The 13,812-nt window shown below is 42.3% G+C and overlaps 1 protein-coding gene and 1 long non-coding RNA gene across 20 annotated transcripts in view; one reads left to right on the forward strand and one right to left on the reverse strand.

Moving 5' to 3' along the window:
- Nucleotides 1-13,812, reverse strand: part of TENM2 (teneurin transmembrane protein 2) — a 2,391,334-nt gene that overhangs the window by 211,125 nt on the left and 2,166,397 nt on the right. For all 17 annotated transcript variants that reach the window (XM_045040340.1, XM_045040320.1, XM_045040321.1 and 14 more), the window contains one exon: nt 9,087-9,209. In XM_045040340.1, the coding sequence (XP_044896275.1) occupies nt 9,087-9,209 (123 nt within the window). The remainder of the gene's footprint in view (nt 1-9,086; nt 9,210-13,812) is intronic.
- Nucleotides 13,264-13,812, forward strand: part of LOC109503242 — a 28,249-nt gene continuing 27,700 nt past the window's right edge. For 2 of the 3 annotated variants that reach the window (XR_002162112.2, XR_006587154.1), the window contains exon 1: nt 13,299-13,371. This is a non-coding gene — a long non-coding RNA (uncharacterized LOC109503242). Of the gene's footprint in view, nt 13,372-13,812 lie in introns of all 3 variants that reach the window. The other variant, XR_002162111.2, reaches the window with a different exon arrangement.

Raw genomic sequence — 13,812 nt, forward strand, 5'->3', positions numbered from 1 at the left:
TAAGGTTTGCACCTGGCAAACCATGGATGATTTATAAATGCTTGCTGAACTGAATCAAGTTTTACCTGCCCAGCTGCTGGGGTGTTTTAACATAACCCCTGTGACCACCAGGTAAAAATGAGTGCCTTAAAGTAGATTTACTTTGAAAAGTTGCATGTAAACTGACTCCCCCCCCCCCCCCGCCAGTAAAACCAAAAGCTTGAAAACTTTATGGGGAAATTTACTATTTAAAGGAAACTTCATTGAGAATCCTCTTCAAAAATCATGAATAAACTCTTAATGTATCTTTTGTATAAAACCTTATAGATAAATAAGCAAACCAGGGAGACTGGAATATAGTGGAAAGGTTGTTAGATAACAACCAAAAGCGAAGGGTCTTATTCCTGATATTTAACCTTGGACCTTTTGTGGAAAGAAACAGGGGTGTAAATGAACTTTGTTTGAACTCCCTCCTTGCTACTAAGCAGCTGACTAGTTTGAGACAGTTCTAGCTCTCAAAGTCTCTGTGTCCTTATCTACATGAGAGAGGTTTGGACTCAGAGTATCTTATGGGACATTACACTGTAGTCTACTGTGTTCTAACAGAGAGAGCTAGGGGGTGAGGAGGGGTGAGTCATCTCTGGATATATGCTACAAAGAGTGGTGTGTGTGTGTGTGTGTGTGTGTGTGTGTGTGCGTGTGTGTGTGTGTGTGTGTGTGTGGTCCGCAGGAGGGAGGAGAGGTTATCCGATTTCACTTTTAACAAATTCAATTCGTTTAACATAAGTTACAATTACTATTAAAAGCTAGTGACTACTTTCAAAGTAAATTCTCCAGATAATGGCAACTGAATTCTGCTTTTGCAAAGTGGAGTTTTCAATACTTTTATATAAAAAAAATCTTCATTTTGAAATAATTTCAGATTTACAGTAACATTTTTAAAAAACAGTACAAAGAATTCCTGCATATCATTTACCCAGATTCCATAAATTTAATACATATTTGTCTTATCATTCTTTCTTTTCTCTATTTTTTTTCTGAAGAATGGAGAATAAGTTACAGATAGGTTGTTCCTTTTACCTCTTGATTCTTCTATGTGTTTTTCCTAAAAACAAAGGCATTCTTTTTCAGAGCCACTGTACAGTTATCAAAAACAGTAAATTAACATTGATACAATGTATTTCTAACTTAAAGATCTGATTCAAATTTGCCAGTTGTTACACAACATTCTTTGTAACAAAGGAAAAAAAAAGCTTTTCTACATAATTAAAAAACATCTTTAAATTGAGTGTGCAGGGGCGCCTGGGTGGCTTAGTTGGTTAAGCGTCCGACTTCAGCTCAGGTCATGATCTCACAGTCCGTGAGTTCGAGCCCCATGTCGGGCTCCGTGCTGACAGCTCAGAGACTGGCAGAGCCTGGAGCCTGCTTCAGATTCTGTGTGTCCCTCTCTCTCTGACCTGCCCCCATTCATGCTCTGTCTCTGTCTCAAAAATAAAACTTTAAAAAAATAAAATAAATTGAGTGTGCAAAACTTCTGTAATGTTAAAAACAATAAAAAAGGAAGAAAATGTTATGCAAACATTGCCTTGAAAGACATAAATAGGAAAGCTGTCATTTGTAAACTGCTGAAGCCAGTGTGGGGAACCATCTCAGGAGCTCTGTTCCTAGAGGTCAAGTCCCTGGGCTGGTGTCCAACAGGAGCGAAGATCTGTGTTGCTCCTGAAGGTCAAGGAGGCCAGTACCCTGAGTCAGGCTCCCAGTCCCACCAAGGAGGATCTAAATCTGGGCTCCCCCTGGCCCTGCTTGTGTTCTAGGACCCCAACGTGGTTAATTCCTAATGGGGTGCCACTGAGAGACAGACAACAAGGAAGCAAAGTAATCACACTTTCTATCCTTTACTGAGAAGATCTGAGACCTCAGGAGGCATGTTGGACAGTGAAACTGTCAGCCCTGGGTTTGAATCCCAGCTCTGACAACTACTAGCTGTTGCCTTTGGGCTAACCAGTCCCTTTCTCTGGGTTTGTCTACTCATCTGTATAATGGGGTGGTTTCTGAGGATTAACCAGGGTAACATATGTAGTACCCAATCTGTGGCACTTCTACATCTTTCTACCCAGGTGTTGTGCTACCCAAACACAGCCATAACTATTTTTCCCAGATTTAGAGTATAAATTTATGATGGTATAGTTAAAATATAGGCTGCCCAGCATAGGTACAATGAACTAGTGTAGGTAACAATGAGATAAAGGGCCACGGGGTGGGATAGGACTCAGTGAAGCAGGAAGTCATTTTCTAGAGCAGCTGAAATCAATATTCAATGAGTGATCAATATGTCTATAGATAAGGAGGGACCAGTCACGTGAAGGAAGGTGCTAAAAGCAGAAAAAGTCACAAGATCGAGTTCCAAATTGCCCATGTTGCTGTATACTCTAGCTGCTTTTCAGGTGGACAAGTCTCTGGAGCCTACTTTAGCAAAAAGCTGCCAGATTTTATTTAACAATGAGTAACAAGTGTGCCAAGCAATGTTGTGCAGATCATTCATTCATACTTGATGCAACAAATATTTGTCAAGCATCTACGATGGCGCTAGGTAATTTTTGCTCAACATCAAACGTTGGGATGCACATCATACCCCCAGTATCCCTTATCCAGGCAGCAGGGCAAGGTCCCAGGGACTCAGTGTGGGCTTCAATTGGTGGCATCAGGAGAAGATTTAAACAGCCATCCCATAATCATTCAGTGAAAGACTGGCCACCACCCTTGGGTTCTGGGTAGTGACTGAGCATCATGTCCTGGCAAGGAGCACTGAGTCCCACCCACATTTCCCTGAGCTGCGGCTTCTACGTCAAACTTTCCTCCCTATCTATGAGATGCAGGACCAAAAGTGGAGATGATGATCATTTTGCCCTAAAAAGCAGATGCTTCATGATGGTTCTGGCTGATTCATCTCCAGCTTAAAGATGAGATTTCTTGGATTTTTGAGGCAACACTCTAATGATCAATCTTATAGGATAGTCCACCTCTATAACTCCACGGAAGAGTGCTCATGTAAATGTGAAGCTATTGCCTATTTCAGAAACACGTACCTAAAATTCCAACCAGTTAAATAAGACTGATGTCGAGCAAAACGACAGCCTTCCATAGCCACATTAGGAGCTAATCATTTCAGAAAATGTTGCCATAATTCATTTATGGAAACAGCGAGACTATTCCCCAAACAAGCGATAACGGGAATGGACTCATAGTCATAGCCGGGAAATGAAACCTCATATTAATACTTCCTAAACTTAACCGAACTCCAGAGGCACCTCAGCATAAATCTGCCTTACAGATTATTCTGCCTCACATATTTTTATCTATTGCAAATAAAGTTGAATTCAGATTATTGCTTCAGTCATTACACCTCGTTTCCATTTATTTGGGAATCAGGACAACCATCTGAAGCTTCTGTTTAACCAAGAGATAGGCAAAGAGATTCTTCTAAGGACATTAGATTCACTGCCTTAACACTACAGCTCCTGTGAATCAGCCTTCACCCTGCTGCTGGCTGGCTATTCTTCGGGAATAGATTTCTATCCTCAGTGTTCACTGCTCCCATGATGTATTCACAACATCACACAGCAATAATGATTTTTATAAAATCCTTCAGCAGTTGGGACTACATGTGGCCTTTACATCTTTTGAAACCCAATTTGTCACCTTAGATAAAAATGGCCAACTCTTTGCCACTAGGGGAATTAACAGACATTTATTTATCTGACCATTCAGGTGAGCATGATTCTGCATTAATATGTAGTTCAGTTTATTAGTGTTATTTATAGCAGCTAAAATTTACTGAGTGGTTACTGCTGGCCATGCCATCTCCTGATATGTTTGTGACTTTTCCGGTTTTCAGATTAGAGAACCATGAAAATACAGTGACTTGCTTAAGGTCACACAGCTCTTAAGTGGTAGAACTGGGATCCAAAGTACGAACGCTTCCAGAACCCACATTTCTAATCACCCCGCTGACTGCTTTTCAGACATTGGCCTAAATACAAGACATACAAAGAGGTGTGTATCCAAACAGGTGGCAGGGACCACCCTCTGGATGTACCGGTCAACTCTGAAAGGGAAACGTGCCAGCACAAGTGAGGATAAATGCACTAGGGAGGGAGATAGATTATCTTGCTATTAATACCCATGTCAAGCCACAATGATGTCAGGTACAACAGAAATTATACAACTTAGAACGGGGTTGTGGGTAGCAATCAGAAGCTAAAATCAGCAATATGAAGCACGTAAGCAGTACTCACATGTAACAAAGGGAGAATAAGATGGCCTCCAAACTGAGAGGAGTTGTTACATTGGTATGTAGGCTATTGGTATATTTGCCAGTAGACGTGCAGTATTGTAATGGTTGGCTCAAACATAACCACCCCTTGCCCTTCTGGGAACTTCACTGACTTTGAAAAAGCCCCATGTAGAGAAGTGATCATTTTGAAACCCTGGGCTGTGTTCATTGAGAGGCTGACAAGAGCCAGAGGAAGAATTACCAACCTCCCTGCTAATCTGGCTCCTAGTACCATGCATTAAGCCAACTAGTAAAAATCATTATGAAGTTTTTGCTGAAAGGGCAAGTGTAGAAAAACATGTTTCTAAACAGAATAACAGTCTTTGCCATTTTTTTCCAACTTGCATACCATCTGGAAATTCTGATTTTTTTTTCAAAGGGTAGGAAAGAAATGTGCTCCAGGCACAAATAAATGTTTACAGCTGAGTTATAAACCGAGAATGGTGGGGCTTAAAACAGACAGTCTGGCAGTGATGGAACTCAAGCTGCAGTGAGACAAATAATGCTGTGGGGAACGGGCCAGCTTGTTTCGCACATTGGCCCTTATGAATGGGAAGTCTTGCTTCCCACTGACCTCATCAAGCAAATGTTTGGGAAGAAGTCTCCACATCTGGGTTGGTTCTAATTCTTAGAAGGCAAAGGGAAAAGATGAAGCAGAACGACTCTCTATCTTGACATTCTGAAGGCAGCCTTCACCTTTGGAAACTACAATACCTCATAAGAAGTGTCAGCCCGTGGATGCTTGTTAAATGGAGTAACTGAGAGATCGCATGATGATGTCAGTGACAACTAATATTCCCGGATCTCTTATTAACTGCCTGATGCCACACACCATGTTTTACAAGCACTGTCTCCTTTATACTGGATGCCAAGTGTGAGGAGTTCCATTTTACGGATGAGGAATTGGTGGCTGAGGGAGGACAAATGACCTGCTTATGTTCAAGCAGCTAAGTGATGGAGCTGACAGTTGTAACCAGCTGGACCAACTCTAGAGTCATATGTTACACAGAATCTGTCGATGCAATGTTACCCAAAATATGCCCAACCCTTGGTCAAGACGGAAAGGCTCATCTATTGGGAGTTTGGTCTCTTCTGCCTCATCTCCTATAATTTATAGTTGCAGAACAGTCCAAAGAGAGCAGACATAAGTTTTCAAATGATACAGAGTAGTAGGCAAACTTCCATAATGGGTCAGGTAACAAATATTTTATGCTTTAGTGGGCCATCTCATCTCTGTTGCATCTAAGCTCCATTGTTGTAGTGCAAAAGCAGCCATAGGCAATGAATGAATATGGCTGTGCTCCAATAAAACTTTATTTGCAAAAACACATGGCTGGCCTGATTTGGTTCATGAGATGTTATTTGCTGACCTCTGATATAGAGGACACCTTGACTTTAAAATGAGTGATAGGTTTTGAGAATGATCCATGAAATTCTACTTGGGAGTTTATTCTTTCTTAAGATCAGTGCACAAATTGGCTACATGTGATGTGCCCTTTAAAAGCTCTTGTATTCTTTGCCTCTGGGCCTAGCCAATCAAACTGGATTCCCTTATGTTATCTGACCAGGTCAGAACACTGTATTGAATCTTCGTTCTCAAGGCTTATCTAATCCCAGATCTATAGAAAAAGTGCTCTGTGCTCTTGTAATGAAGATGTATGAGTTCATTCCTTTTAACATAGAAATACACTCGAGATGGTGAGTGATTCTGGCAGTCTGTGGGCTCCCTTTTCTTGATGTGAAACCCAACAACCAAACCAACCACATGAAGGTTTAATTGAAAGAGAGAATGGAGAAAAAATAAACCATGAACAACAACAAATGGAAAAGGGAAGACAAAGCCCAAAGAACATACTCTCCTAACTAATTAATCAAGTGCTTTGTTTCCACTAACATATCAGAGAGTGTAGGCTGCCCTGTCTATTAGAGTCCTTTCCAAATCTGAGCAATGTAAACACTCCTAAAGACCAAGTAATGAAATCTCTATCGATGTGCCATCTTAGATGGAACTCACATACCCTTGTTTTGCTTACATTTTAATTTGCTTCTGCTGGATACTTACCCAGTAATTGCTTAATAAGATTAACCTCCCTGGCAATGTGTGGTGTATCTTGATTAAAACATTATCAGAGTGAAGGATTATCGTATACCACAAAAAAAATGGAGGGGGTGTTATTTAATTAACTTATTGCCAATATATCTTGATTGTCTCTTTGAAACACTGGAAAACTAGTCGATGGGAATTGATTCAGGTTATCTAAATGTATAGAATTGGGGAGTGGGGAGGAGGGAGGTCACTAGGTAAAGAAATTGAAACCTGAGGTTCACTTTTTCAAAAAGACATAGGTGGCTGTGAGAAAGCCAAAATCTTTCTAGTTATTTTTTTAGACCAAACTTTACAACAGCTTGAGAGATCTGCTGTCTTTGGTCATAAGAAGAGTACTCTTTGGTGTTCAGAAAGGAGATGTTCCCAGTTTTCGTTCAACTTTATTTTAAATTCTCACACTTTTTCATAAGAGTCCTATTGACAGAATTCATTGGACAACAATTTGGCAACCATTTTACTATCTTGTAAACTCATTTGGAAAATAACTGGTGATGTTACAGGACTTAAAAAAGCATGTTGCATCTGAGGGGGATAATTCTGGTCTTTCCAAAGGCACTGTGGAAAGTGTTTCTTCATTTAATTGAGAGACACTGGACTCTTAGTTAGGACTTGTTCTCTTCAGGGAATCTTCAGTGCTGCTGATATGGGATGTTCAAGTGGGGGTGGGAGTTGGAAACAAAACTTAATCACAAATGCGCAGAGTGGCTGACCTTAACTTATGGAAGTTAGTGCCAATCTGTGAGTCTCTTCGGTAAAGGATGCTATTTAAGAAGCATTTGCATGTAACTTCAGAATGTATACATACCAAATATATACCTGTGCCCCATGAGCGAATATGCATATTCACTTTCAAATGTGTGTTCTGCATTCTTCTCAAGGGGCAGGGTGCTGCTGACTTGTAGATTAAAGGGAGCTTAGGGATCAGAAGCAGCAGAGACCCCCTAAAGCGTTTCTCCAAGAGCAGCACCATGGACCTCTTGGGCAGGATCATTCTTCGCTGTAGGGGCTGTCCTTTTACTTAACGGCATCTCAGCCTCTCTCTGCTAAATGCCAGTTGCAACTCCTCTGTGACAAAAAAGAAGTCTTCAGACACTTGCCCAATGTCCCCTGGGGGCCAAAAATGCCCCACAGAGAAACACCTTCATAAAGGAAACAGGAGCTGTGGATGGTGTCAAACACTGGAGGGAATGGACTACACATCAGAGACCAACAAATCTGGCTTCAGGCTTTTTGGTCAGTTAAGGCAGAACATGATCCGTTAAGGCAAGATATACTTTCCATTTTTAGATCTAGTTTTAGTTACCTGCTAATGGAAAGCATATAATTTCATCCTCAGATAAAACTTTTTCATGCTTACTTAAAGGTAATTTAGTGTTATGATTAGGATGGATGAGTAGAGCGATTCTTGAAGATGGGATACAAAGAAAGACAAAAAAGTTACACTCAATGCCATTAGGACAACTCCAGGGAGAATAATTTAAGCAACATTAACATCTCAGTATGACTAACGTGCATCTCTAAGGGAAGATGAATTCTGGAATCTTCTCTGTGGGAAATGATGGTGCTGAGGAATACCCCAACAACTTGCCCAAAGATGCACAGAGCACAGACTTGAGTTTAAGTCTGTACCTGCCTACGTGTTTGATTGGGGAAAGTTTCCAAAACACCCTGGGCTTGGTTTCCCTGAGATGATACCCTTCCTTTTAGAGCTGTTGAAACTAGGCAATGCTTAGCTTGGTGCACACCAGGTGTCCAGTAAACGTTATTTCCTTTCTTGTCTCTGAAATATCTCTGCGGGGTATTTTAAGAAACATGGGGGTAAACTGTGCTAGGTAAACTGTTCTGATGTGCTAGGAGGCAGAGTGGAAGAGTCTGTGTTTGGAGAAGCCCTTCCACACCATCTCTCCTGTTTGTGATTTCCATCCTGACTCAAGCACACCCCACAGTCTGCCATCGGCTGCTGTTGTTTTTTTTTTTTTAATTGCCCCCTGTCTCTACCTCCTCACAGTCCTGTTTTTTCTCTTCCTTCTTAGCACCTTGTTAGCACCTATTTTTTTTTCCTGCAAGAATACAGTTGCCTGATTGCTTCAATAAACATCTCCATTGTCCCCTTTACTGTTCTGAGGAGAGAAGCTTTGTTCCCTGAGTTGTCAAAACTCTGTTCTATTCTCTCCCAAAGCAGAACAGCTCAGAATCTTTCTCTTTCCTGCCAGGCAGCCCTTCCTCCCTGGGGAGGCTGCCTCTCTCCTCTGGGGAGTGGGCTCTGGTCTAGCGGCACGCGCAGCCTGCTGCTCTCGGCTTTCTTGATTAGGCAGGACTTTCTCCTGCTGCTGCTGCTGCCTCTCCAGCTGCTGCTGTTGCTGCTGCTTCTGCTCGGGCCTTGGGAGGCTTTCAAGTGGCTCCAGATAGCAGAGGTATGCACATTGGTCTGGGAAGGCAGGGTGCCAACTCTCAGTGGCTCCAGCCAAACGCAGCTAACAGACAGGAACAGCAAACAGCTTTTAACAGGGGCACCTACGAAAGGCAATGGTTTTGCACCCCCCCACCCCCAATTTCTTTTCCTTTTTGTGTACCTTCCAAGATTTGGATTAGAAAACCTAAACCGGTTGGCGGGAGCTCTGAATTTCCCTGTGACCTCAAGAGGGCAAGCAGCAGCTGTAACCTCACCTTTGCCTCCAGATGGCATTGTTGCCACATCATCGCTTCCTGGTAGGCCGGTCCTTATCCCATTGTTAAAGGTGTGTCCATCTGCCGGCTGCAGTTGCCAATTGAGTCCGAGCAGATGCATTGCTGCAGGAGAGACAAAGTAATGAAAATATGAATAGATAATTCAGCAATGCAAATGTCAGGGGGGAGGGCCAGGTGCCTCTTCCAAGCAATTGCCTTTTAAGGAAGCTGCACTTCAAAAAACAAAAAAACCCAAAAACAACATCAACAAAAAAAAAACCCCAGCTTACCCCAGACCTCAGGGATTAGCTAAATACAGAAAGGGAGGAGATCCGGGTGATTAGGTCTCCTCTCCCTGTGCTGCTGTTCACCACCTTTGGTGAGAGGATCGCCAAGGTGGGGAGAAGAGGAGGGGGAATCAGAGTTCAGGCCTCTCTACCATGGAGGAGAAAATGTCCCTCTGGAATCGCTGTAAAGAATACTGCTCCATCACATCCAACCTCTCCCACACTGTGGATGCAGCTGTTTTTAGACTGAGGGTCCAAGGGCGTTGACAAGGATAATTTCCCCCAAACTACTCAAAACAGTCAGTGTCGAAACAAGGCTCCCCAGATGGGATGGTCTGCTGCTGAGACTGTAGTTGCACTAAAACAGCAATGCAGCAAGTATTGCCCACAGCTGGGCTGGCCCCTGTAAGCTCACCATTCTAGTTCAAGCTCTCAAACTGCCTTTCCTTTCCACCTCTCTTCCTGCTAAGTGGGTACCTTTCAGCCCACTGTAGAAAAAGCTCAGGGGTGGTTGTAGAATGGGGTCCTTTCACAAAAATACTGTGATGATTCCCTCTCACACCCTGCACCCGCACCCACGCTTTCCCACGGGGACAGAGGGAGCCTGAGTGCCAACGTGCTATCTTTGCTAATGAGACAAACGTGTTTGTAGGACTCTTGCTTTATTTCCACGTGTACTGCAAACCTTCAACACAAACTTCCTTCCTTCCCTCCTGTCTTTCTTGTCACCCTGTGCCAGCTCACCACTTCCCGGGTGGTTTCTCAAGCTCAAATCACCCCATCTTCCATGGTTCTGGGGGAGTTGTTTTTGCTACGTGGAATGAAAGGCAAATCCCAAACACCTGTATTCTTTCAAAGTCCCCATCTAAGAAATGCTTCATTTGCAGATAAATAAGGAGTACACTCCCCTGCATACTGCCCAAACAATAACCACAATGTGTCTGTCTGGCATTTCAACCGGACATAGGTTGATGCTGTTGCTAGGGTTCCAGCGCTGCAGGAGCGAAAGGGCTGTTGACAGGGAAAGGTTCAGGGCATGATGTGGGATGGGAGAAACAATTAACCACAGGAAACGCAATTAACAATGCTTAGGAAATTGTTCACACGGCAATTAATTCTGCATGCCTACCACCACTTAAAGTCAGGCTGCATTCTATTAAGGTTAAAAACCTATCTTCAAACAATACAGCTCAGATTGATGGCCGCAGATTAATGTGCCAAGGTGTCCCTGTGTGTATATCTGCTTTTTAATTTAATTTTATTTTTTTGCACACTTCCCCATTTCAGAGCCATGTTTTTTTTCCCCCTATACATTACTTTGAAGTGTAAGGCAACTCTTTGAGATGATAAATACTAATAAGAATAAGTGACATTTACTATACACTTTCTGTCAAGGTAACACCTAATTTTCTCCTGCAGTTTATCCGTTATATGTAGGTCACTCACTTGAAGAGACCGGATTCTATTGCCTCAAATAATGACATATTTTCACTGTACAGAGGTCAGGAAATGAGAACTAATCGTGGCTGCTTCGAGATAACGATAGCTTCTGATTTGTAATTACCAGGTGAAAGGGAGCCAAGGAATTATCTATTTTAAAATGATTCCCTTTTTTTTTTTTTTTTAAATGCCGCTCTTGGGTCTTGGGACTTGCCTTGAGCCTGCTTGCTGCTGCAGTGGAGGTGTGGTTCCCTCATGAAGGGTCTCCCTTCGTTTTAAGATATACACAGACCAGTACTGCAGGTGCAGCTGGGCTCAGGCCTAACAAAGCTTTGAGTTTCTCATCTAGAGAAGGAAGCTGTGGGTCTATCAGGCAAGAATGACAATCTGCCCAACGCCCCATCAGTGTGAATCTCTTTTCAAAGCTGTTCCCCTCTTTGGAAACCCAGTCTTGGCACTCCAAGATGAGGAACATACTGCAACCATCAACTTCAACTTCGAGAGAACATCAAGCAGACAATACCCTAATCTTCTTGTGCATAAGGAGGGCATTCATGAAACTAAGTTCTGTTTGCAGAAACGCTCACCCCTCCCTTTTTGTTTCGGGTTACATAGCATCTTTTTATTAAAAAAAAAAAAAGAAAAGTATTCTGAAAACAAGAAGATGAGAGATGGGGTGAGAAGGGTTAGGGTCAGAGGAGACAAGTAACAGCTCAGACAACTCCCAGAAGTGAAAAGAAAATAAGAAAGTGAGATGGAGACAGGCAAAGGGGAAGAGCCAAATCTGCTGAGTGTAAGCTCTGTCATCCCAGCAGAAGCGAGGCAAAAAAATGAAACTCAAGTTTGGGCATATTTTCTGTTGTTGAACTGAACGTTAAGCAAATAAGTGAGAATTATATCAGGGGTATAACCACCTTCTTTTGTTTTTTGGGAGGGATGCTGAAATAGGCTTTTGTTTGTACTTTTTTTTTTTTTTTTTTTTTTGGTCAGCTATTCCTTCTCTTTCTTGAGTAAGAAAATGAGAGTATCTTTCTGGCCTATGGGGATGGACTAAAGTGTCCTTAGGATAAAGAAGACCCAGGAGAGCTGTGAAGTAAATGAGTTTCCTGACTAATGAGAACTCTGTTTCTTATTCTGCTACTGATTTGCTATATGGCTGGGGCTGAGAAATCCGTGTCTCCATCAATCTCTCCCTTCACCTTCTGAAAATATTTCCCTTTACAGGTAGAATAATGGCTGCTGAGGGCTTGAGAGAGGTCAAGTGTCCACAACACCCTCGAAGATCTAGCAGAATGTCTTGAATATAGAAGGCATTCCATCCATAAATGTTTACCAGAATAGATAATGACATATGGAGTTAGATATGAGGGGCTGGATTGTAGGACATTATACTCTCACAAATCAAACATATGTAATAGAGAGGCGTGAAGGGTGGACTACAACAGTGCTGGCAGCAATAGGGACAAGACTACAAAGAGAAGCTATTTTGGTTACTAGTGTTATCAGTACCTGCTGCCAGTCCTTGAACCCCTTCTATGGCCAGCACTTTAGGAGCCATTCTACAGATATTACCTTAAGATGTATGACTCGCATCTCTGGTTGGTACTATCCCCATCCCCATTTCATAGACAAAGAAACTACTGACTATGAAGTTTGATCACTGGGGGATTTCACAATCAGAGGAAGGTAACAGTGGAAGTGGTTATCTGCTTCATATTTCATAGTGATTTGGGTACAAATTCTGGTTTGCAATGGAATCTCAGCAAACCTGGTCTTTTGCTCGAAACTCATGATAATCTCACTGTGGTTGACGAATGACCATTTTCCATATTCAGCACCTCTTCCTGAAGGGGTGATATCTCCTGTCTTGTTGAATTCAGATATGGCCACATGACCTGGCAGCACACACTTTGTATACCTTTTTTCCTTCTGCCACATGGTCAACTTGGGTCTTGAGGAACGATAACATGGCTCAGACCCACGGCTGATGAGTGGGAGAATACAGAATGAATGAATGAATAAACTGTTACTGTTATAAACTGCTGAGAGTTTGGGGTTCTTTGTTTTAACAGCATGCCTGAGACTTCCCTAACTGATAGGTTCGCTTACAGCAGCGCCAACTCTTCCATGGGGCATACGTTCTAAGACTTGCCCTCCTGGTGGATGCCTTAAACTGCAGAATAGTACTGAACCCTATGTACACTATGCTTTTTCCTGTACATATATGCGTATGATAAAGGTAAACTTATAAATAAGGCACAGTAAGAGATTACAACAATGACTAATAATAAAATAATTATAAAAATATACTCTAATAAAATTTATGTGAACGTGGTCTCCCTCTTTCTCAAAGTATCTTCATCTTGTGATGCTGTGAGACAATAAAATGTCTATGTGATAAGATGAAGTGAGGGGAATAATGCAGGCATTGTGACCACAGTGTTAGGCTCCTGCTGACCATCTGACCATGTGTCAGAAGGAGGATGGTCTGCTTACTGTGGTTGACCACGGGTAACTGAGCCTCAGAAGGCAAAACTGAAGATAAGGGGAGCTGCCATGTAAGTAAACTAAGATACTCCATTTGTATACAACAGGGCTCTGTGCATTCCTTAAAGTTATTTATTTATTGAGTCAGGATCCTTTCTAAAACCCAGCCAGGAAAAGTTAGGACTACTACATACTTAAGGCCACCAACCACAAAAATAGCTCTTTAAATATTATGTCATAGTATATCCAGCTGTGATGCACTCTAATTTGGACTTAGAAAGTCTCAAGACTTTGTGTGAACACTGGCATCATCAACTTACATTTTCTCCAACAAGACATCCTGGATGCAGTGGGGTGGTCCCCTCTCTCACTTTCCACAAATGCTCTAGCAGCTCATCCCAAAAGGTCCTGTTCAGACCATCCTAGGGTCAGAAGTGAAATGAGTTTGGGAGGTCCTCTCCCTAATGTGACTCACCCCTGTCGGCAGTCAAAATGCACAATTTATCATGACT

The sequence above is a fragment of the Felis catus genome, chromosome A1, assembly GCF_018350175.1.
Source record: "Felis catus isolate Fca126 chromosome A1, F.catus_Fca126_mat1.0, whole genome shotgun sequence".
NCBI classification, from domain to species: Eukaryota; Metazoa; Chordata; class Mammalia; order Carnivora; family Felidae; genus Felis; species Felis catus.